The sequence below is a fragment of the Arvicanthis niloticus genome, chromosome 2 (assembly GCF_011762505.2).
Source record: "Arvicanthis niloticus isolate mArvNil1 chromosome 2, mArvNil1.pat.X, whole genome shotgun sequence".
NCBI classification, from domain to species: Eukaryota; Metazoa; Chordata; class Mammalia; order Rodentia; family Muridae; genus Arvicanthis; species Arvicanthis niloticus.
The window spans coordinates 42494972-42519955 of NC_047659.1; the positions used below are offsets into that span (position 1 = coordinate 42494972).

At 35.5% G+C, this 24984-nt stretch overlaps 1 protein-coding gene across 4 annotated transcripts in view; it reads right to left on the reverse strand.

Moving 5' to 3' along the window:
• Positions 1-24984, reverse strand: part of Scn7a (sodium voltage-gated channel alpha subunit 7) — an 82956-nt gene that overhangs the window by 52547 nt on the left and 5425 nt on the right. For 2 of the 4 annotated variants that reach the window (XM_076928846.1, XM_034496144.2), the window contains exons 2-4: positions 4093-4340; positions 1270-1388; positions 938-1027 (exon numbers count right to left, since the gene is read on the reverse strand). In XM_076928846.1, the coding sequence (XP_076784961.1) occupies positions 938-1027; positions 1270-1388; positions 4093-4326 (443 nt within the window). In that variant the 5' untranslated portion in view covers positions 4327-4340. Of the gene's footprint in view, positions 1-937; positions 1028-1269; positions 1389-4092; positions 4341-20802; positions 20962-24984 lie in introns of all 4 variants that reach the window. The other 2 variants (XM_076928845.1, XM_076928844.1) reach the window with 2 other exon arrangements.

Genomic DNA, 24984 nt, shown 5'->3' on the forward strand with positions numbered 1-24984 from the left:
AATTAACTGATATAACTAAAGTTTCAGTCTATATAGCACTGTAGATATTTAAAGTGGTAATATGAAGTCATAATTCCAGTATTCAAGAGTCTGTGACAGGAGTCAAAGGCAGGTAAGTGATACATAGCAAGAACATGAATCAAATAAAATAACACTAACAGATTAAGTAAGAAAAATGAAAGGGCAAAAAAAAAAACCCACTCCAAATGGATGAACACACACACACACACACACACACACACACACATCATATACATACACAGACACAGACACAGACACAGACACATACACAAACACATACACAGACATATACATATATACACATACATACATACATATATATGTTTTATTTAGGAAATTCAGTCATGGTGTTCATAACACTATGACCCACAAATGTACCAGTACATACAGGATAGAAATATTAAGATATGGTTTATCTTCATATGTCTATACATTGGGCATTTGATCCCAAGTGTGGTGAGGCAAAAGTTTATGGAACACTAGAAGTGGAGCCTATTTGAACATCCTTGTTTCCCTAGAGCACTTGTCCACCTGTTTTCACAGGACTCACAAGAGGAATAATAGAAAAGCTGAGGCAGGGTTCATACCATTCAGGGGTTATGGTATCTAGATATGAATGGCTACTAAAAGAGCTTCTGCTGTTTCCACAGGCCACAGTTTAGTGTAGGTAAGAGGACCTAATTGTCCCTGAAACATAACAGCAAAGGCACCTCGCTCTTCAACCTTCAAAGCTGTGAGTGAAGCAAATCTCTTGCTTTTATGAATTTTTAAAAATTTAAAATTAAAAAAGTTTAATAGTATTGTTTTAATCCATAACACATTTTGTAATTTAATGTAATGGCATAAATATTAAACATGTTAAAAATAAAGTAAAATTATAAGACTATATTATATATAGCAAAACTAAGTAACTTACTCTATTGCCAATATCCATTCTGGTAGATTACTCATGCACATCAGTATGCTGTCACTGAGAACACTAATTAAAATCAGCAGGCGAAAAAGAGTAAACCATGGTCAAGGAATAATGGATAAGAAATCATATTACAAAAGACCTACTTAAATAATTTCATTTGTAGATACATGTGACAAGATTCTTTTGTAAACATTGAAAATGCATGTCATTCTAATTGAAAAATAAGAATTAACATGTATTAACTATTATTACAATAGGGGTTGAATAACAGAAAAATCAAGCCTTATTTTTAGCATGCCAAAGACACAGCCAACCACCCTCAGAAAGGATATGGATGCACCAAAACCTTGATAGCAGCTCTTCTGAGAGAGCTTAAAGGAGACAACGTGCAGAAGATGGAAACAGCATTGAACCGGAAGATGACTCTGTTTCTGTTTAAGACCATGAAAGTCTGTAAGAAACCACAGTAGATACAGTTAACTACAAATGGAGAACTTAAGCAACACTACCAATGCTCATCAGTTTGGAATTCCATCATATTTTCATTGGCTTTGATATTTAATTGTTTTTAAAACAAAGGAAGTGATTTTCACTTACCTTACCTGATAGCCCCCCACTTATTTTATTTATTTATTGCTGGCTGTATACTTGATAAAGTCATTATGGTGTGATCACACCTTGAATTAATGTCACAGAAACTCTTCAGATGGTATGTGGATTTGCACTTAAAGGTATCAGAGGGCCTTTATCTCACAACCTAATGAATATGAAAATTTTAATTTTATATCATAAAAAAAATCAATGAAGTGTTATTAAAGCAATGGTCAAATGTTTTGAAATCTATCAATCATTTATATTATTTATGAGTGAGGGACTGTAGGGGAGAAAAGAGGATAGTTTATGTAATTCTATTTTAAATAAAATATATTAGAGATAAAACTATTAAAAGGTAAATCCTTAAATTAATGTTTGTAAAAATCCTAGCTTATTTAATATTATTGACATGAACATAGTTATTTATATAATATAAACACAAGGATTTTGAATACTAAAGCATTAAATCTTGATAAATGTAGTAAAAGACAGAAATATTCTAAAACAGTAATTGTTCCATATATGTGTAGGCAGATGGGCTTATTTATACATATGTACATATGGACTTACATATATTCATATGTGTGCATATTTTTAGATATGTGCATATTAATATTATTATAATGTGTATGCTATATATTATATATGGTCATTGAGGTATAGATGTATGTATATTTACTATATATGTCTGTTCACAGAAAGTATTAATGTGGGGTGTGCATTAACATGTACTGTTTGGTAGTGTAACTTGAAGACAGTGTTTTCCCAGCCTCTAGTAAACCCTGTGTTTGATCTAGTTAATACTGAAAATATTTTTATATGTAGTAAGTAATCTGAAAACTATGAGATAAAATGCTATGTTTTATAATATAACATAGTATATAATAAGATAACTATATTGTTATAAATAAAAAATGTATTAATTTCTTTCTCTCTAACAGGGATCTAGTCAAGGGTGTCATGTGTGCTAGGAAAACTCTCTTCCACTGTTTCTCCCGAGGATCTTTAAATTCTTTTTTTTTTCTGTAAAAATGGGTTTTGTTAAGTTATAAAGGCTGGTCTTAAGTCACAGTTTAGACCACAGAGGACTTGAATCTTCAATATTTAAATCATTTGAGAATTACAGCCTTGCCAGCATGCCTGGCTTAAAAATACTCTTACATAGAATATAGTTTACTTATAGTCTGATAATAATATAGGGACTATGACTTTTACTCTTTATATTGACAGGTGCACATGGAAAAAGAAATTACAAGAATATAAATCTGCCAACACTTTTACATGCATGTCAGCTCTAACTGGTATCTACTCTGGGTCTCAAGTCTTAGATAAGTGCAGTTCAACAAGTAACAACTATGGGGCATTGTTCAGCTATTATACTTATTCTCCCATCTCCACTTAAACCAAATAGAAAGAAATAATACGCCTGATTGTGTAAATTCTACTTTCCATGGTAGCTTCCAAAACAATTGCAAACTCCATGGGAAGTTCAGCATATGTGTGTGCCATTGTGAAGGGATACATACATTCAGGTTATCTTCTGATTTCATATGTTTTCTTAATTTTATAGTTATTTATCTATATGCTGTGTGGAAGAGAGTAAGCGAAACACAACCCAGATATTTATACAATGTGACATTACTGAAAGAAGCACTGAGTGCATAAGGTCACCCTGGCAGGCTTCAGAGTTCATGAGGTCATCCTGGCAGGCTTCAGAGTACATGAGGTCCCCCTGGCAGGCTTGAGAGTTCATGAGGTCACTCTTGCAGGCTACAGAATCCATGAGATCACCCTTGAACCCTTGAAGGATTCAGAGTGCATGAGGTCACCCTGGCAAGTTTCAACCCAGAGGCCTCATAGCAGCTAAAATCCTAAATCACTCGGAATCTTGTTTTGAGTTTTTAGAATTATTTCATATTGTATTTAAGTTTTCATATAATAAGTTTCGATAATATTCTTTGCCCTTTCCCAACTCCTCCCAGATCCTCCTCACCTCCCTCACTATCCACCCAAATTCAGGTTCTTTCACTCTTTCTCAAAAAAAAAAAAAAAAATCAAAACAATAACATAACAAATTAAAGGGAAAATGACAAAAAAAATATAAAGATCAACACACACATACACACGCACACACACACACACATTAAAAAAACAAAATAAAAGAAAACAACAAACCAACCAAACCATCAAAAAGCCTGGTGGCTCACATGTTTAGTCCTAGAACTTAGAAGACAAAGGCAAGCAGATCTCTGAGTTTGAGGCCAGCCTGGACTACAGAGTGAGTTCCAGGACAGCCAGGACTACCCAGGGAATTCCTGACTCCAAACATGCCATCCTGACAAAAGAATCAACTACTGCTGGACATAAGGCCTGTCATAAAGTGTTTACTTTGTTTCTTAAGATCTCTGATTTCATCTTCAATGGAAATATTCCCATGCCTAGCATGCCTGCACACAATACTCAGTACCCTGATGGCTGCGACAGTAACAGGCAATTATATTGAAAATGGCTGAAAATAAATGAAGTAGCATAGAGCTTCAATAATAACCGTTCATACGTACATTTCTCTTAACATAGTAGTACGGATCCACATCTTCCAAGGGCTCTGACACGGTTCCCTGAGGAAGGTTTCCGTAGATTAGTGGAAGGGTTTTGCCAGCTTGTAAGTCACGGCTTGGTTTTAAATCTTCTTCTTCATGCTCTTCATTGCATTTTTTAGCAATGTGATTTTCTATAAGTTCAAGTGACTCAGCTGTAAATGGGACGAGGCCCTTCAGCTCTGGGGACGTCAACATTTTCTATTTTGTAACTGTAAAAAAGTAAATATATAACATTTGGTCACATGTAAAGTCATTCTTTTAGTTGTCCCATGCTCTTTGAACTCATGGAGTACTCTGAAGTGGGGCTCTCCCCTGCTTTTTCAGATGTAAGAACAATTGTTTTAAAGTACACTCCAGGGCTCCTTGTCTGGGGATGAGCTGCTCTCTTAACTCCATGACAATGAGGGAAGGGAACAGCAAAATTGCCCAGGAGTATAAAAGTTATGTCCTTGACAACAGCTGTAGGATGAACTACTTCCAATAAAGACTACTCTTTTAAAAAGTGTATTCTATAAAAATATTGGCAGTAGAGAAGTCTGAAATGCAGCCATCAAAAGATGATCCATGAAGATGTAGCTTAACGAAACACCCCAGCCAGACTGCATCAACCTCCACTGTTGAAGACCATCTTCCATAGGTCTGGGTAAACTAAGGTGAGGGTGTGGGGTCAACAACTGATCACTCAGCAGACTTTTGTCAGAGGAAGTAAAGCTTGATTATCTGGAGCTGATAAAAAAGGGGGAGAAGAATCACACACACAGACACAGACACACATAGATACACACATACACATATACACACACACACACACACACATACATACACACACACACACATACATACACACAGTGTGGAGAACAATTTAACCAGCTCCAACATACACATACATATACACATACACATACACATACACATACACATACACATACACATACACATACACACACACACACACACACACACATACATACATACATACATACATACATACATTTAAACATACATACACAGTCACACATTGGGTGAATGGAGCAAAGCTCCAACCACTTACATACACATACATGCATTTGTGGATAGATGGAGCAAAGCTCCAATGAGCAAGCTTCAACAACACTATTTTTTTCTCTCCCACAGCTTATAGAGCACACCAAGATCTTTCAGGAAGTACAAAAATTACAATATGATTATATTTTATTTTGATTTTAGTAAATTATCATGAAAATTCAGTATGTTCTCCAATACATGAAAAACATTTTACTATTGCAATTGAAGAAAAAAATTATTCCCAAGAATGCACATACATCTGTAACTAAGCAATTTTTTTAGACCCCAAAGGACATACATGGTGTGTACTCACTGATAAGTGACTATTAGCCAAAATGTTCAGAATGTCCATGATACAACTTATATGAAGCATAACAAGAAGAAAGGCCCAAGTGTGGATGCTTCAATCCCACTTAGAAGGGGAAACAGAATCCTCACAGAAGGCAAGATTAAGTATGGGGAGGAGAGACAGGAGAGAAGTCCAGAGGTCCAGGAGAATGAATAAAAATATGTATCAGTGTGGGGTGGAGAATGGGGGGAATCACTAAAATGTCCTAGACACCAGGGGAGTGGTATGGGAGTCTCCCAGGCCTCAATGGGAATTAGCCGAAATGCCCAACAATAAGGAGATGAAACCAGAAGAGATCATTTTCAGTAGATAGACATGGCTCCTATCTCAAACTTTTTGATCCAGAATTGTTCCTGTCTAAAGGAAATGCAGGGACAAAAAAAAAAAAAAAAAAAAAAATGGAGCAGACACCAATCCAGAGACTGCCTCAACTTGGGATCCATCCTATGAGAAGGCACCAAATGCCAATATGTGCTTGCACAGAGGAGCCTGGCATGGCTGTCCTCTGAGAGGCTCTACCAGCAGCTGACTGAGACAGATGCAGATACAGTCAACCATTGGACTGAGCCTGGAGACCCCTATGGAAGAGTTAGGAGAAGGATTGAAGGAGCTGTAGGAGATTGCAACACCATAGGAGAACAACAATATTAACTAACCAGACTCCTCAGAGATCCCAGGGACTAAGTAAGCCACCAACCAAAGCACATACATGGGTTGGTCCATCGCATTGCTACATCTGTATCAGAGGACTACCTTGTCTGGCCTCAGTGAGAGGGGATGCTCTTGTTCCTGTGGAGGCTTGATGGCCCAGAGAAAGGGGATGCTAGAGGGGTGATGTGGGAGCAGATGGGTGGGGGGAAACACCCTTTTAGAGGTAAAGGGGAGGGGTTCTGGGAGGAGGGACAACATTTGAAATGTAAATAATAAAACAATTAATAAAAATAACAGAATCAATTATGTTAATATTTTTCATAAAACATAATGTTATAAGAACCTTAGGAGAATCACAAATCTAAACTTTTATGTAAACAACAATTAATAACTTCTACTTTAAATCTTCAGGGTGCACATCTACTCATTGTCATTTTTTAATTAAATCAGATTAGGAAACCGAGGGCAAAAATAGACAGAAGAAGTTAATTATCACTCTGATCACCAGCCCATCTTCAATAAAATGGTCAAATCAGCCAGTGCTAATCAGGCTGCCATTGCTATTGTTCCTTGACCTTAAAATTTCTCTTGCTCGACTATTAAAAGTGTGCCTTTCTGAACTGCAAATTGTTTTCTAATATTTATACATCACAGCCTCTAGCAAAATATCTTAACCTAAGTTCACTAACAATCTACATCTCCAGATTTTTTCTAAGGGTGGTTGTCATTGCTAACAAGCTACAAGTTCTTTCTGAGGATGGTGGATGCCCTAGCAGCAATGCTTGAAAAAGCTCAATTATTAATATTGTAAGTGCCATTGACACTGCCCTATGAGGGGCTGGAAGCCCTCTTAAGTTTTCGCAGAACTCATAGATTATGAGGGATGTGATGGGAGGCAGCAAGCACAGAGTCCTCAGGACACAGAATCCTCAGGGCTCTGCTGCTCTAAGGCATACCCATCATGGCTGTGTAGCTGATGGGATGCATTCCATGAGTTCTAGTTATTTTGGTGTTTGACCTGACCCTCAACAGTCCACAGTGAGTTTCTGCAAGATGCTCTTTCTGTGATGTGATTTTTCCTTTTACTTGAAAGTTTAACATGAGATACCACTCTTCTTGGAAATATTAGTCTGGTACTCCAGCTGGCAACCTAAATATGGCTTCTCCAATTGCTTTCTGCTTCCTGTTTTTGTATTTGATTTCATTTAATGATTATCTATCTATCTATCTATCTATCTATCTATCTATCTATCTACCTATCTCTATCGGTTTCTCTCTCTCTCTCATTCACACACATCTACCATCTAAGTATCCAGCCATCCATTCACTCCTTGCTAATGCTTACTCTCTTACTTTGTCTTCTTATATACCTACTAAACTGAAATCATTCAAAATAAAAAATAAGTAAGAATATTATGGATGATTCTCTGGGCCATACATAACATTATGGTCTCTAAGTTCAAATTTAGACATCAAGATATGAAAATTTAGAGACTACCCCAAAACTAAATAGGTACATTTAAGAAAATCATTTCTTAATTTTATGGAGCTATGAGCCATACAGACTTTTATTATACTTAATATTATACTCATTTGGAATTTCATTTAGTCCTTAATAGAATTTTTTAATTGTATTGGTCTTTCTGCTTCTCTACAATAATAGATAATTTAATGGTGTTTGATATCTTTTAATGTTCAAATCTAATTATTTCATATGTCTTGCTTATAGCCATCAACTGGTCTTTTCTTTTATAAATGGTCTTCAATCATTCTGGATTCCATTTGTCTTGTGTTTATATTTGGATTACTTACTTCACCTAAATCCCTGCATGGCTTGTTATCTTTCTTACCTTTTAGTGGCACAGAGATAAAACTAGAGCCATGCTCATACTTGGAAAATGCTCTTCCATAGAGATATGTCTCCAGGAATATAGGTCAAATTTTATTGAATTTTTAACTTCTACACCCTTAAAATTGTGCCTTTCTTCTATGTTATACAAATGTCTTGATGAATGCACGGGAGTTGTGTTAGTCTCTGTATACCAGCATTTACCAACTACAGTTCCAAAATACTTTCTTCTCTTGGATGGTTGTGTGGAAAGTTCACCAATGAAAGCAGCAGAGAAAAAATATTTTTTCTTTTCTTCTTTTACAGTTATGACAAATATACATTAATATTTTAGCCACTTTTTGTTAGTTTTTTAAAAAAGAATAAGAAAGTATAGAGAGTTGGCAATGTGAGGAAATGAAGAGGATCTAGGAGGAGTTGGAAATGAAGAAACTGGAATATATTGAGTGAAAAAATGTAATTAAAAATTCAATAAAGAGCTGGAGGCATGGTTTAGTAGTTAAGAGCAGAGGATGCTCTTCCAGAGGACCCAGGCTCCATTCCCAGAATCCACATTGCAGCTCACAATTGTCTGTAACTCCAGCCTGGGGACCCAACACACCTCATACAGACACATAAGCCAATGAAACACCAATTTGCATAAAACAAAAGTAAAATAATAAATTTTTAAAATGCAGACAAAATGAAATGCAAAAATAAATAAAACAAATTTTTTTAAAAAAAACAAAATTTATGACTAGAAAATTACTCATGGCATTTTCTCTGTGACATGAACCTCTCTTTGCATGACACAGTTTTGTGATACTTATTCATGATGATCTTGAATACTGTCCATTTCCACAACTGCCTGAGGCCATTTATATTTGCAGTCCTCTCTTTGGCATACTTTGGTAACTGTTAGGCATCAGTTCTGCTGTTTACTGATGCTAACTCACTCTGTCAGACATGGGAAGATGTGTCTTTCCATCAACTCACTGTAGCATCAGTGTTCACTCAGATAACCTTTTCTTAATAAATACAAATGTGTTATTTTATAGAACACATATTTAGGTTTATTTTATGTGTATTAGTGTTTGGCCTTCATGTATGTGTGTGCTATGTAATATCTGACATTGTCAAGAGAAACTTGGATCCCTAAAACTAGAGTTATTGATGCCTGTGGGCCTTCATGTGGGTGATAACAACCAAATCTGGTGTCTTCTGTATTATCTTTTCCATCTGCAATTAAACCCACCCTTTCTTTGTCTTTCAGTTTTTCTCATTCACATTCCATATCTCCTATACTTTGCTATTTCCCTCTCCATATTGTCCCCATCATGAACCTTTATTTGCTTTCTTGTCTGCTGTTGTTATTTTATGTTAAATACTTATTTCTGAGGGGTTGGAGCTAGAAACCAGCCAAGAAAAGAAAGACAAGGTGGCAGACTTTTGAAAGACAAGGTGGCAGACTTTTTTTTTTTCATGCCTGGGTGATATAACTCAATGTATTTTTTTAGTTCTATGCATTTAACAGAAGGTTTTCTTTTCCTCACAACCAAATATTTGTAACACATTCTCACTATCCATCCATCACCTCAAGGGTATTTAGGTAGTTCCTCTTTTCAAGATATTGTGCACATAATTTTTCAATATATGTTTATAATCAATATTTTTAAAATATATATAAATGAAAAAATGCTCTATTTCTTGTTCTAGCCATGGTTTCCTTTTCTCATGCAGTAGCTCTTTGTGATCACAAAGAGATATAATTATATTAGTGATTAGCTATGCCTGAATCCTTAAAAAATGCTCAAGGCCTATGTGCAGAACAACTCCAAAGACAGAACCCTGGAAAGAAGTTGAGCATTTGGCTCTATAGAACTCTCACCCTATATGAATGTTATAAAATTAAAAACTGTTCACCATAACAGCAAGTAATTTCCCAAAATGCGGTTCAATATATACTTAAGACGGACCAATATTCATTAAAAGATTGCTAAGGTTTTCTATATGTACAACATGTACATTCATAGATTCATGCTATACAAATAGTAACACTTCATATTAAATTTTACTGTAGAATGTTACAGTGCTTTGAGTAAGTGTGATTTATGTTACAGGAAGTAGTTTTCTCTTGATATATTTTATTATACAATGTTTGATGTGTTTTATAAAATTAAACTTCACACAAGCATCTCTGTACTAACTGGTTTATTGATTACTGATGCTTATAAAACTAACATTCATTGCTGTATCATGATGTAATACAGTGTGACCCCCCCAGATGAATCACTGAATCATCTTCTTGTGCTTTCGGTTTCCATTTATTTTCTTCCACAGTCAAATGTTATCTGATGCTGTCCTGATGTTTCCTAATCACCACCTTTTATTTGTAAAGTGAAAGAATGAAATTTGAAGGGTGAATGCCTATAGATATCTAAATTCTTCACACTGAATAAATCAATAAATCAGAAACATGAGAAAGACTTTTTCATATTCACGCACATTGGTAATGTTTAGATTTTTACCACAAGCCTTGATTACTTAACAAGGAAATAAAATATAAAATAAAATTATAACACAGCTCAACATAAAAAACATACATGCCAGAAAAATACCATAATATGGTATGTTTGTAAGGTTTTCCTAAGGCCACATTCACCAATGATTATAACCCACTCAACCCCTAACTATCCTTTGTGAATTTTAAACTGAGAAACAATTTAGGTTGTGATGAAAATGGCCTAGAGGAAATAAATAAAAAAAATAAAATCACAAAGCTTAAAATTGGGCACATCTACATTCAAGCTTGAAATTGTTCCTCTTGAGATCTCAGTCAAGTTAATTACTTATTTGAACTTGATCTTTCAGTCACAAGACTGATATTCCTCCTTCACCTAGAGATAAAACTACAAGCATTGTCAAAAGGTCCAATACAATAATAGGCACATAATAGGTAAGAAATTAATTGTAATTTTTGAGATTTAAATATAATTTTTATTTTACGTGTATTAGTGTTTTTTCTGCATCTATGTTTATGTACCAGGTACATGCAGTACCTGTGGAGTGCAGAAGAGGGCGCTGTATCCCCTCAGAACTGGAATTCTAGATGGTTGTCAGCCACCAAGTGGGTTCTGGGAATTAAATATGGGTCCTCTGGAAGAGCAATTGGTGAAACTAACAACTGAGGCATCTCTCCAGCCCCTTACAGCAATTTTTATTTGTGATAAATTGGGGACCTTTGATCCATCAAAGGTAATAGAATCATGTGGTGGATAGCCCTAGCCTCTTGTTGTCATGGTAACTCCACTCCTGGGAGGGGCTGCAAAGGAGGAGTGAATCTTGTAAACCTTCTGTCCAATCAAATTTGTTAAATAAAGGCTACAGCCAGTGATTGGGCAGTAGAAGAGGAGTGGGAGGAGCCAGAGGCAGGAAAAGGGAGAAGACGAGGAGAGCAGAGGAGAGAGGAGAAGGGGGAAGTTGGCAGTTGGCCGAGGGAGAGGGTAGTTGGTCGAGAGAGAGAGAGAGAGAGAGAGAGAAGACGAAGAAGGCCTTGACCTAGGAAACCGCAAGTTGTTTAGAGCTCTCATAGCCGGGGAAATAGTGTAGCTTAATGGTAAATCTGCCCAATCTAGGCATACAGCATTCATTTGATACTTATTGACTTGTGTCTTTATTCTATGGACTCCCTATGGGCAAGAGATTTACTGCAACAGAATCATATATTATGATAGTCCATATAGGACTCAGATACCTCTACTAGATATATGCATCTATACAAGTATAACAGGAAAGAGATATGCTTTGTACAACAGGAAAGTGCCAAAATGTTTTATTTAATAGAAAATTTGAATATAAGTCAGTACCATTTTCTTCTGCAAAGAAAAAAATAAAGTTAGCCTGTGTTGACAGAAGACTGTGAAAGAATCTGCCTGTATTCAGAGTGCATAGACTGGACAAAACCTAATGAATTCTTCTAAATTAAAATAAATAAAACTCTAGAGAATCTGGCTAAAAGAATGAAGGTGTGACATAGTGACACAGAAAAGGCACAGAGTGAAACCTGTTGCTTCCAAGTATCTGAAAAAATTTATGTGGAAACTAGATATCTGTCTTATCATACAGGAAGAAATAGAATCAATGAGCCAATTGCAGAACAGACTTGCTTTTAGGATAAAGTGTTTTCTAATATTGAATGAATTGATATGGGCAGCAAGCCTCACCTTAAGTAGCTATAGGAAGCATAAAATTACTGGCTGTTGGGTGAGACATTTGCAATGTATACAAATATTGATTGGTAATGTCAATATCATGTAATTTTAGAAACAGTCAAATGTTAAGATACTTTTATTGAAGTTTTGTACAGCAACATAAGATACAAAGGTTGGCTGAAACTGAATAAAGAATTCTTTGACTTACAGCATCATCACACCCAGCCTAAAATAATTCTTATAATGCCATTAGAGTCACGGAGATGGCTAGCCAACAGTTTTAAGCTCATGTATATTTAAATTATATTTATTAGCACTAGATGTTTCCAGTGGAGGAGGAGATGTTTCAAGCTCATCGTAAGACAACGTCATTAGTGGAAATAGTTTAGATACACTTCATTGAAACCTCAAGATTTAATTTGCCAGTCCAGTTGGTTGTGTTTTGTTTGTTTGTTTTTATTGTATAGTCCCAATATAACTTCCTTTTTCTGGACTACTCAGAAAATAATCCAATGATTATTTCCTTCTTTTATTAACTAATATATATGAAACTTCAGTAAAATTCTCAGTGTCTTTCCATAATCTGTCAAATTAGAAATCCTTCATATATATGCAATGTAAAATGCTATACGATTAAAACATATAATGCAGAAACCCTGAGCTACACTACAGTCTTTATGAGGACTCACTCTTTCCCTCATTGCAACAACTTATTTCAAATGACTCTTTTAGTAATCACTCTGACTCTGACACTGAAAGAAACTTTACCCAGTTGTGGACTCGAAGAATGAATGGACAACAGGCATTTGTCTTCTATGCACTGAGCAGCAAAGCAAACATTTATCAAGTGAATTGGCAGGCCTCTGACTTTTAGATGGTAGAGTGCAGACTGAATTATTAATCATTAAAACATAATTCAGTAAAAGCATTTCTGTGGGGACTTTATATAACAGGGTCCAGGCACTATGCTTTCTTTTGAGTCATCTTAATACAGCATCAGTGCCTACAAAAATAAAGACTAATAGTTAATCTGCCCATTAGATGCCCTTTCTAAAAAACTGAATAGCTTGAGTAAGGTTTTGGCAATAATTATATTACAATTGCACTCTTGACAAATTGTTCAGTAAAATGGAATCTATTTCTCTTGAATAATCAGAAAAGCTATAGAGTATAATCTTACAGAAATAATAGTTATTGAGACAGGGGGGTGAAGAGGAGGTATGAGATGTGGAACAGTCAAAGGGTGGACCAGAATGGCAATAAAATCTGGAGTGTAAATAAATAAATAAATGATTAAATAAAAATTAAGATGGACAAATTTATCAAAAACAATGTGGTGACTGTAATTATGAACAGTCTTACTGAATGACTGCCATTCCTAAGATAAATTTGTCAAGTTCTCTTATTTTCTTTTGTATTGTCCCTGTATCATTTTACAAAAAAAGAGGTGTTTCTTGGTCTTTGGCATGACTGCTCTATCATGGTACAGCTGGGTAACCGGTGAAGACCAAGGCTAACACAACTGTGGTTAGATCTAAGTTTGGAGGTGCTTAAAGTAAAACTTCCAAATAAGCTACAAATAGTTTAGGCAAACGTAAACTACTGATATACCAGCATGGCTGCTTTAGAAATGTCCAAAACAGAGATAACATTGAATCACTTTACAGTTGACAGACTAATGGCAAATGGGCACATCTAGGAAAGATAAACAAGAAAACTAGACATTAGTTTGGAGAGGACAAGAGATTGCTATCATGAAATCCACTCTCTGGATTCTACCTCTGGATGTAGGGAACTTGTAGTTCTATAAATCATGTTAGAAGACGTCCTGAACAACAACTGAAAAGAAAGAGCTGGATAATTGAAAGAATGATTTATCTGGTTTCTGCTAGATCTAAATGATCGTATGTTTTGTGAAGTCAAAAAAGTGTACCTGTTCAAGAATTTGAACTTGGATGAAAAGACACCAAGCAGGAGGGATCATGGGTAATCCATTTTTGAAGGTGGCAGAGATTCTGTGGCAACTGTCTAGCAATTTAAGAGGTAGTGACAGCAACAGAGCCTGATAATGTCCAGCACTGTTTGACCTCTCGAGGTTGTAGTATTATGACTGTTCACTAGAATGTTTTTCCCCCAACTGATAATGAATGTGGACTTAGCTTGGATTTATTCTTCTTACTGATGTAAATAAGAATATTTAAAGGTTATTTTTAATCTATCATGTAATTTTCTATTTCACAGTGCTACCCTTTAAGCATAATTTGAACCTTTGTCAGGTTGTAGATATATAGATATTAAAAACAACTTTCAAACTTGAGTGAGAAATTAAATTTAATCAAAGAATGGTTATGGAAAATGATTTTTTTCCTTCAGTGTTCTTCTTCCATAAGGGGCCATCTTATATCACTTTTACCCACCAGCCATGTTTTCAGTTTCGCTGGTCATTCACAATTTTAATTAAGATTTAAGACTGTGAGATGCAGTGCACGAGGCCCCAGCTTTGCTGGTTTTGTACAACACTGTGAAGTTTGCTATATTTTTATTATGCCTACAGGGACTTTCCGTGTAGTTTTAAGACTTCCTCTTTTTGTCCTTTTCATGTGTGGAGCAGCACTTATAACAAGATGTGGAACCGAGAAGTTCCCATTAACCAGCTCCATGCACTTTTCTAACCAAATTCATTTCTAGATGGCTTAGTTATTCAAATGCAAAAATATGGTGTAAATTCGAAAACCGAAAAAAAATATCAATGCATGCATGCATTCATTTATTTATAACAATTTAAAATAGAGAGGCTGGAAAAATGTCTCAGTGTATAAAGTGCTTGCCAAACAAGTGTGAAGACAGAAGTTCAGATAGCCATGGGAATGATGGCTCCTCTAAAACCTCAGTGCTGGGAGGGTGGAGACAGGGTTGTCCATGCACAAACTGACTAACTAAACTACCTAAATATATACACTCTAGATTCACTGAGAGTCCCACCTTGGTAAATAAAGTAGCGAGCAGTCTAGGAAGACACAAATGTCAATTTTGGCACACACACATGCAGATGACACATACACATGTGCATTCATACACATGCAAACACATACCTTGCACATGTATATTCCATGTGATAAGTAAATAAATATAATAGAAGTCCTACTTTAGTGAACTGTGGACTAATGTTCAGGGAAGCATACTAGGAAACTCTTGGTAACAACATTTCTATGCAGCATTCTGGGTTGGGGTATCTCAGATGCATCCTCCAGATAGGTTTTAAATAGAATTCTTACACAATATTAATGCTTCCCAAACCACAGTAGTATTTTTAGACTCTTTAAGAATAGAAATAGGTAGTTACTAGATGATAATATTCTCTCTAATATCCTATAAGATGTTAAATGCTAATAGTTGATTTCTAGGTCCATGTAGAGGCAATGACAAAACTTTAAAAGATATATAAGATTTGGAAAGTGATTATTAGCTACTTATAAAGTTATTGTAGAAGATGGAAAGTGCTACTTCAAGTATTAGGAAAGATGGTATTTTTGAATTTGAGATACACTTAAAAATTGGAAATTCAGTGAGAAATTATAAATATAAGCCTGAAGGTGGATAAAGATAAGCAAATTCTCTTGGGTGCATGTGTTGTGTAAACAAATTTGCATATATTTGCATTAAAATGTATGCATATATAGTACATGATGATACAAATCACTGAAACCAAGTTCAAATATAAGATCATACATATTGCAAAAACAGCTGAATTTCTTTTTCTTATTTTTTTAAAAAGTGTATGCTCATATGTATGTGTGTGCTCTATGTCTGAATATTATGGGTGTGCATTTTATGTGTGTGGCATATTAATGAGTGTGCATGTGTTTAGATGGGTACTCACATGTGTGTGGATATAAATGAAGGTAATATTAGCGTGTCTTTCCTCAATAGCTTTTCTACCTTCATCTTTAAAGACAAAAGGTCCTTATTTTAGCTACACTGAGTGGCCAGGTATCCCCAGATCTCCATGTAGCCCACTCTTACGTTCTGAGAACACAAGAGTGCACAAAACCTGGCTTGTGCATAGGTCCTTGTCCTTGTGTTTGGTTAGCAAGCATAATACCTTACAAGCCCTCTTCCAAGTCCCTGAAAATTGTTATAAAATGATTTCAAATACAATCCATAGAAACAATACCTTTAGAAAACAACTGCAATTTAAAAAAAGTGAATAAAGAAGTAAAAAAAATAGTCTTAATGTTTAAGTCATATAAGTTAAATATTAACAAGGTATATAAAAGACAAATCTTGAAAACAATTAAGGAAGGATAACATGTGTGTAAGAAGATAATAGCAAGAGTAATTACTGAGTTCTTCTCAGAGAAGTGGAAGCCAAAACAATGTCATTAATGTATACAAGGAAAAGCAATTGTAAACCTACAATTCTGTATTCAGCAAGAACCTTCCTGAACAAAGAACACAGAACAAAGACAATTTTATATCTTTAGGTAAATATTTAGACATGTAAGATGAATAAATGAGGTTTAAAAGAGAGAGAGAGAGATACAGCACGTGAATATAAAAATGAAAAAACTGGCTTAATTACCAAAACTTGGAAATAGCCTATCAAAACACATTAAGAAAAAAAAATACTTGTGGTACTTTTATAGAACAGAACTTATTTAATAGAGTGCATTGTGGCAATGCAAATGCTGAACTACCAATAGACATAATGAGCCAAAAACTCACCCTGATCAACAGACACACCAAGGATTATACTCTGCATCATTCAACTTCTAAGAAAAGGTTAGACAAGTCCCAGTGTGGCTGTGTTCATCAAGGAGAGCCAGTACTGGTGGAAATTTGCAAAATCTCTTAGGAATTTTGAACACACAGGTAAATATACCTGTCAAAGTGAAACTCAGAATCTTAGGATTTGTGAATATTACCTTTGGGAAGCCGTAAGTAACTAATATCCCCATTTAATTATACCAATAAAAAATTCTTAGGAGTCAGATGCAAGATCATTTGATGATTGTTTTAAAAGACATAAAATAAGAATTGAAACCTCATTTTTAAAAATGTGCATACGGATAAACACACGAAAATGGGATTATATGTACAGTTACTGATGATGCATTGCTCACAGACCCTTGATATGTTAAATAGCTTGCATCATGTGCAGAAGGTTCAGGAGTAGAGTTAGGTTCCAATCTAAGCCTTATTTTTTTAAATCTAGTTAATCAATTATTTAAATTTAGTTAATTAATTACTTTTTATGTGTGTGGATGTTTACCTGAATATACATCTGTGTACCACTGGTGTACAGGGCTCTCCGTGGATAGAAGAGGGTATTGGCTCCCCTAGGACTGAAATTATAGCAAGCTGTGTCCTGGAAATCAAACCTGGGTTCTCTAGAAGAGTATCCAGTGTTCTTAAACACTGAGTTGTCTCTCCAATGTTGGGCTATTATTTTTTAAACAGTGCTCCTTAGTTGTCAATGGTTATGCAATTTATAAACCACACTTTTCTTCATTGTTGACCTTATACAAGGTAATTCACCTCTTGTTGACTTGTTTTTCTCAGCTACAATGTGGAAATGGTTAAAAAAAGAGCAATGCTAGAAACAATAAGAAAGACATGGCATTTAGAACAGTGTCTGCCAGGTACTCTAAACTGTCTTTATTATTATGTCCTTTATTACTATTTTAAATCTTATAATGTATACTGTTTTTACACCTACTTGTCATTTGCAAGTAATCAATTAGCTAATATATCTAATATATTGGTATTTATAAACACACTATTTAGAAGATAGTACAATTCCTTGCTGGTAATCAATAATTAATAGTTAAATAATAAATTACAGTGGTTGATTCCAATACAGTGACTTTCTTGAAGAGCTTCTAGAATTGGTGAGCTTCTTCTTCCATGTTATGTATATTTCTTTCATGATTGGACTTTCAGCTTGTTGCTATTTTCAGACCATTTGCTTCTGTTTCCTCTTCTAACATTTGTCTCTAACTCATTACAACTGAACATGATAATGGAAATAACCAGCTATAAAAAGCAGCCTACAACAGCCAATGGAAGAGTCAACCATGCTATAAATATTTTGATGTTTTAGATTCCCTTCCCTCCTCTGTCTCACCACAACCAAATGCACTATTATTTCCTTGGTCTCAGCCAAGCTTGAAGGCTTGAGATTGATGGAAGATGAGCCTGGTCAATGAGCTATCACATACATCTCTCTAGTTTTGAAGTTCCTCGTCAGATTTAGAAGGAATAGATGATTTTGATCTAAACTTGTCACAATTATTCCTTGTGGCTTGAATCTAAGAGTACGAATACTTTTATGTGGAGATGCTAAAATAATCCAGCTTCTCAGACTTATGTCTAACAGAAAATGGTCATGTCCATCTGTACAGAACTCTGGCTTCCAAAGTTGGCTGGTGTTTACTCCATTATTGCACACTTTGTCACTTTGTTGGCACTCTTGTGTTTGAGTGTTTTCACCTCCTTAATGCAGCTTTAACTTTCTTTATTAGAATTCTTCTACTTGCTCCTTAGGGCAAATGGTATTTTGCTTTATTCTGTTCTAATGTAAGCCAGTGCTGATTTACTCATGGCTCTTATTGTGGGGGGCTGTTTGAAATTGTGTTTTTCTCACAGTTCAGCAAATTTTGGCTAATGTTCCCAATTTAACTTCTTGGAGGACAATTAACCTAGTCCCAAAGGGACCAAGTATTGTTCATGTTTGCTGGCTTCATATTTTAAGCTTGCTTAAATTTGTTATTCTTTATTTCTTTTGCCTTACCATACTGTAGCACTTTGGAACTCATTATTGAAATTGAATCTTAAAGAGAACATTTGGAAAAAAAAAAGAGAAGGTCTCTACAATATAGTCTTGCTCACTTTAAAGACAAAATGTGTTTTGCACAGGTTGTCATGAAGTAGCTCAAGTTGGCTTTGATCTTGCAATATTCTATTTTAGGTTCCACAGGGTTGCATTACACGTGTATGACAACGTGCTCAGTCATTATGTTTTATTATTATACTGTAACAAGTTTTTCTTCAAATACATTAAAGTAAATTTAACCTTTACAAAAGACATTTAATGGTCCTAAGCGACACTAAAATTAACCATAGTGCCATGTCTATATATTTGTTTTTAATTATGCCCAATATTTGTACATACTTGAGGAATGTAATATGGTATTTTGATTTGCATAAACTAGGTGCTTTGCTTTAGCTCTTCATTTGTGGAATATATAATCATAATATGCTAAACATGGTGCCACACACCAGTGTTTCAAATATAGATAAATTCCCTAAATTAAGAACAGTGAAATGCAGGCTCTGAAACAAACTAAAACCAGCTTTTGCATTGTTCATCCTTGGAAGTGATTAAGACTTTGAGATAAATAGACCAAAATTATCCCAAATACTGGTGAATCTATATTGTATAGTTTGTAAAACTGGAAAACTGTATTGAACACTTGAACAATAAATTAATCAATACCTTTCTGATGTGCAAAGTAACATAGTCAATGGACAGCATCAGCTTAGATCTATACTGAATCTGATATCAAAAAGAAAATCAAAACCGTCCTAATTGAAAATTTGTAAGAGCCATAGTTTGCCTGTCAGTGGGGAGCTAGAACCTTAAGAGAGCACCTCCAGTAGATAGACAGGGTCCCCAGTGAAGAGATGGGGTCAACAACATACCTTCAAAAATTTTGGCCCATAATTGTTCCTGTCTAAAAGAAATGCAGGGACAGAAATGGAATAGAGACTGAAGGAAAGGATATCCAGTGACTGAGATCCAAATTTGGGATCCATCTCATGCTTATTCACCAAAGCCTAACACTATTACTGATGCTATGTGTACTTGCAGACAGGAGCCTAGCATGGCTGTTCTCTGAGAGGCTCTACCAGTGCTGACTGAGACAGCCAACCACTGGACTGAGCTCAAGGACCCCTATGGAAGAGTTAGGGAGAAGGATTGAAGAAGCTGAATGGGATGGAAACCTTATAGGGAGACCAACAATGTCAGCTAACCCATATCCCTGGGAACTCCCTAGAGACTTAGCCACCAGGCAAAGAGCATACACAGGCTGGTCTGAGGCCCCCTATACATTTGTAGCAGAGGACTGCTTTGCCTGGCCTCAGTGGGAGAGGATGTGCCTAATCCTTCAGAGCCTTGATGCCCCAGGGAAGTGGAGTGCTTGGGGCACCCTCTCAGAGGAAAGAGGAAGGGAAATGGGATGAAGAATCTGAGAGGAGTGACCTGGGGGGCAACATTTGGAATGTAAATAAATAAAATAATTTATTTAAAAAAAAAGAAAAACAAAACCCTAGTAGGAGTGAACTGCAGAAAGTGATGCAGGTCAGGGTGCAGTAACATCTTCTCAAGTGTCTCCCAAGAAATTATATTATGACCTATGACTGTGATAAAACAATAGAGACGTTTATCTACAAGTTTACTATGTATAAGCTGGTTCTGCCTTATATCTTCCTACCTATATCTCCCAAGGCACCAGTGGTCTTCCATTTCCTGCCAGGAATTCTAGAAAGTAGTCTAACCCAGCATTTTAAATAGTACAATTTACCTTAGTTCTCCAGATGTTCTAAGTACTTCCAGTGCTTGGTGAAATCATAAAGATTGCAGAGTCATCCTTGTTACCTCGTCAAAATGATCAAGTTGTAGTAGTCAGGCTTGTCCTAGAATTCTGATAGACTGATTTTGTCAGATTGTTGACCAGTCATTCCTGTGTCATGATCACATTGGAGATAGAAAGTTATGAAATAAGTGCCCTGCAGCTCCCCACAGAGAAACAAGTGTTACAGGCAACCAAACTAATTTGACTCTTGTAATGTTTGGTACAACTGACAACTCAGATAGATGACCTGATTGATGCCTGTGGGGGGAAAAAAACTCAAGAATGAGCACTCTCTCTAGAGTGATGGAGAAGCTCCCAGAGCCAGCTGAGTTCCTGTATCTTTCTAGTGTCTTCATTCTGCTAGACTTCCTTGCCTTCTTATTGTTGCTTAGCTTTTCAACTGACAAAGTGAGCACATAGTAAGCAGTTTTAGAATTATTGACCAGACAGAGGAGTTTGAAACAGTTTTTCTATGTGTCCAACCCTAAGCCTCTAGCATCTCTGTCTCTGTTAGCTTGACATGGACCCCAAACCTTCAACAGTGTGCTAGACCCTGGGTGGGTGATTCTATGTAATGATGTCTGATTTGTATTTCAAGAAGCCTGTAGTCTCTGAGAGGACAAAATGTAAGGTTCAATAGCTGATTTGAGCATGGTTCAGTGACACAATACTCTTGGTATTGCTGAAGAGAATCAAGAGCTCTTGGCTGTACATCAGTATTCTCCTAGGGTCTATCTATCAAATATGAAGAACCAGTGGTCGAAGCCAGACAACTTTAGAGTATCTGGGTTGCATCGCAATGAGGTAAAGCTGATGCATACTGAAGACAGAAAGATTCTAGGCTCTACTCAAACATCTTCACACAGCTCTACAGCACACACACCATTGTATTTCATTTTTCTTATGTTTTAATCTTAATAGGCATTACTGAATAGGATGGATCAAGCATAAAGTAACACCAGTGGGAAAAATATCTGCTTGGAAACCTCTGCTCATCCAAAAGACATTATTTTCATCTTTTTGGGCATCCACTTTCCCTCAGCTGTATCGTTTTCCATCATTTTCTGAGAATATGATGATGGACTTGTCAGGGTAGTATTCAGGTAACAGAAGACCTCAGACACCTAGACACCAAAGCCCTGGAGTTTGAGGTTAAACTCATGGGGCCATCCCTTGCATTTTATCCTGTGTCTAATTGTTGACTAGTTGCTAACTACTTTTTTCTTTTCCTTTGATTTTTTTCTCCTCTTCCTAAGGTACCCTATCTTAATTTCAAATAGTTCAGTCAAAAAGTGCTCAGTAGTTGGACTTAGTTTGAGGGCACATCAGTTGTGGAAGAAAGCTATCAACATTTTCTTTAATTCTCCAAAGAATTCTGACTTAGATGATGAATTACATGGCCACCTAACCACTGAGCCAATACAAGTCTCCACTGAACTCAGCTCACTAGGTTAAGCCAGCTTCCATAGGATTTTCTGCCCACAACTGCTGTTCGATCTTAGAAATAATGAAAAACACACACAAAAAAAATGGTCGATATTTTCTTTCTTATTCTTATTTCCAATCCTTACATCTCTCCACATGAACACCTTTTCTTCGACTGATATCTAGAGAAAAATCTGCAATAAAGCAGGCAACCCACACAGCCAATTCTTCAGAGATCTTAGATAACCACCCAGTGCCTCTGCATGTATGTTCCTATTTTAGGGAATTTAATCTATTAAAATGTAAATAATTAATCAACAAGCTTTCTGGAACCTGGAGGAGCTTAGTAGGAAACAAATGTTTAGTTTAATTTTAACAGAGAATTATACTAGATATCACATATACAGTCTGAATATAGATATACATATTCACATTTCCGATAAACTTCCAAAATGTTTTAGGATAGAAAATAAGGATATAGAGGACAGAAGAGGAGACTAAAAATGAAGAATAAGGGAAAAGAAAACCCCCAGTTTAGTACAGTGGATCCATCAAGTAAAGGTTGCATTCCAGATGTCAGTTTCAGGCAGACATAATAGTATGAAACTATTTGATAGTTATCAAACTCTTTTGCATGAATAAGGTTCAACATCAGACAAGAGCAATGCACAATGCAATCACAGCCTTGCCATACAAGTAGTCTCTCTTTTTTTCTTTTTGAGCAATGATAGTTATTAGTCCGCCATTATGTGTTAAATTAGATTTGCTTCAGACTAGAAGGTGCCACCAGCTTAGGTGAAAGGCAGAGAAATAAAAACATTGAACAGGATATGAATTTTTGAGAATATAAGAAGCCAACTGCTAATCAATTTAGACATTTAATGGTCAATTTAGACTGACAACTTCTTTGGTTGTGGCTGTCTCACTGCACTTAGTAGATGTATTGTAGCTTATATTTCATCTTTGCTACATTCTAATGTGATTCACAGCAGAACCATCTGATATATTTTTTACACTCAAAGGTCTCTAACTAGAATCTATTTCCCCCATGGAGTATCACACATAAATCTTAGTCAGTGCATTGTTCTTTTCTTTTTTTTTAAAATGGAAGTACATGAAATATATAATCATTGATTTTTGAAATCAGAAACTTTTTGAAATCAGAAACTTACAAGGAAAGATGATTATAGGTCATAAAATTCTGAGAAGCCTCAATAAAATTATCATAATCAACAATTCTAATGGTAAAACTCTATAGCAACATAACTGAGACTTATCTCAGTGAACAGCCTTTAGTTGACTGGTATATGTAGGTATGAAATGGACACTCTGATATATTTGAGATCAGAGTATAAATTTCTGTATTATTTTTTCTTTAGGGTGACATACATTTTAGTCAGTATAGATTGTGAAAACCTAGAAATTGAAATGCCATATAGTGAAATTTTGAGATTAAGTATATCTTGACTGTGATAGCACCAGTCTACCTATAATTTGACAGCCATCTGGAATACTTCTTTTGTTTAATCTCCTTGCTGTTCTACTTTTCCTAAATCTGAGTTGGTTATTGTTAGTATCTGCTTCCCATTCTGTAATTTTGTTTCTAGAATTTTATCTGGCCTGATCTATAGACTTTTTTTACACTGTCTTTGAATGTAAGCTTTGGAAGCTCTGTTCTGTAATCAGGTCAACTAAGTTTGGCTATAAGCAGTTCACTGCATCATATGGTGGCACAAAATTATGTGTTGTAAGTCTAAGAATGACTTATTATAGATGGGAAGAGATGCAGAGATGAATGAAAATATTAAATGACTTGATAAAAGAAACTTAAAATTCTACAGATTTTGGTATCCATTATTCCTGAAATAATGCCTCTATGAATGCAAAGGTGATATTTAAGTTAATGTTGCATAATGTATTTAAGATTCATCTACATTATAACATCTCTCTCTCTCTCTCTCTCTCTCTCTCTCTCTCTCTCTCTCTCTCTGTGTGTGTGTGTGTGTGTGTGTGTGTGTGTGTGTGTGTGTGTATGTGTGTGTTTGTATATATAGGGACTGAGATCAGAATTTTTAAAAGATTGTTGTCATGATTATATTAATTATACCATTATTTACCACAGAAATGAAACAGAAGCATCCTCAGTGTCAACAAAACACTGTTTTTGTTTTGTTTGTTTTTTATCAACAAAAAAATTGATAAGGCAGATATATAAAATTCAGCCATAAAGAGAAAGAAAATTCAGTTATTTGCATTGCCTTTTTTGTTTGATTATAATTCTTAAAATTTTAATTAAGTTTTTCTATGAATTATGAGCTATAAATAATGACCTAATGTGTGAAGGAATGATAATAAAGACTGAAGTAAGACATTATCACTGTTGTAAGATTCAAATTTTACCTAGAGTCTAGCAAACATAGATTTTACAGTGCCTCAATTTTATTACCGGGATTCACAGTGTTTGAATATGTCTTGTATTGAAAAAGAAGGAAACAGAGTCACCAATATTATGAGTGCAGACTCAGCTTAATTATAAGAGCAGTTCCAGGACAAACTCTTGAATCGCTACCAGGGGTTAATTGTTCAGAATTGTCCCAGAAACCACAGAACAACACACACTATAGCCATTCCTTTAAGCTGCCACGAGAACTACATGGTAGGGGCCCATTTAAAGCCACACATATGTAGAATCTAGGACACAGAGAA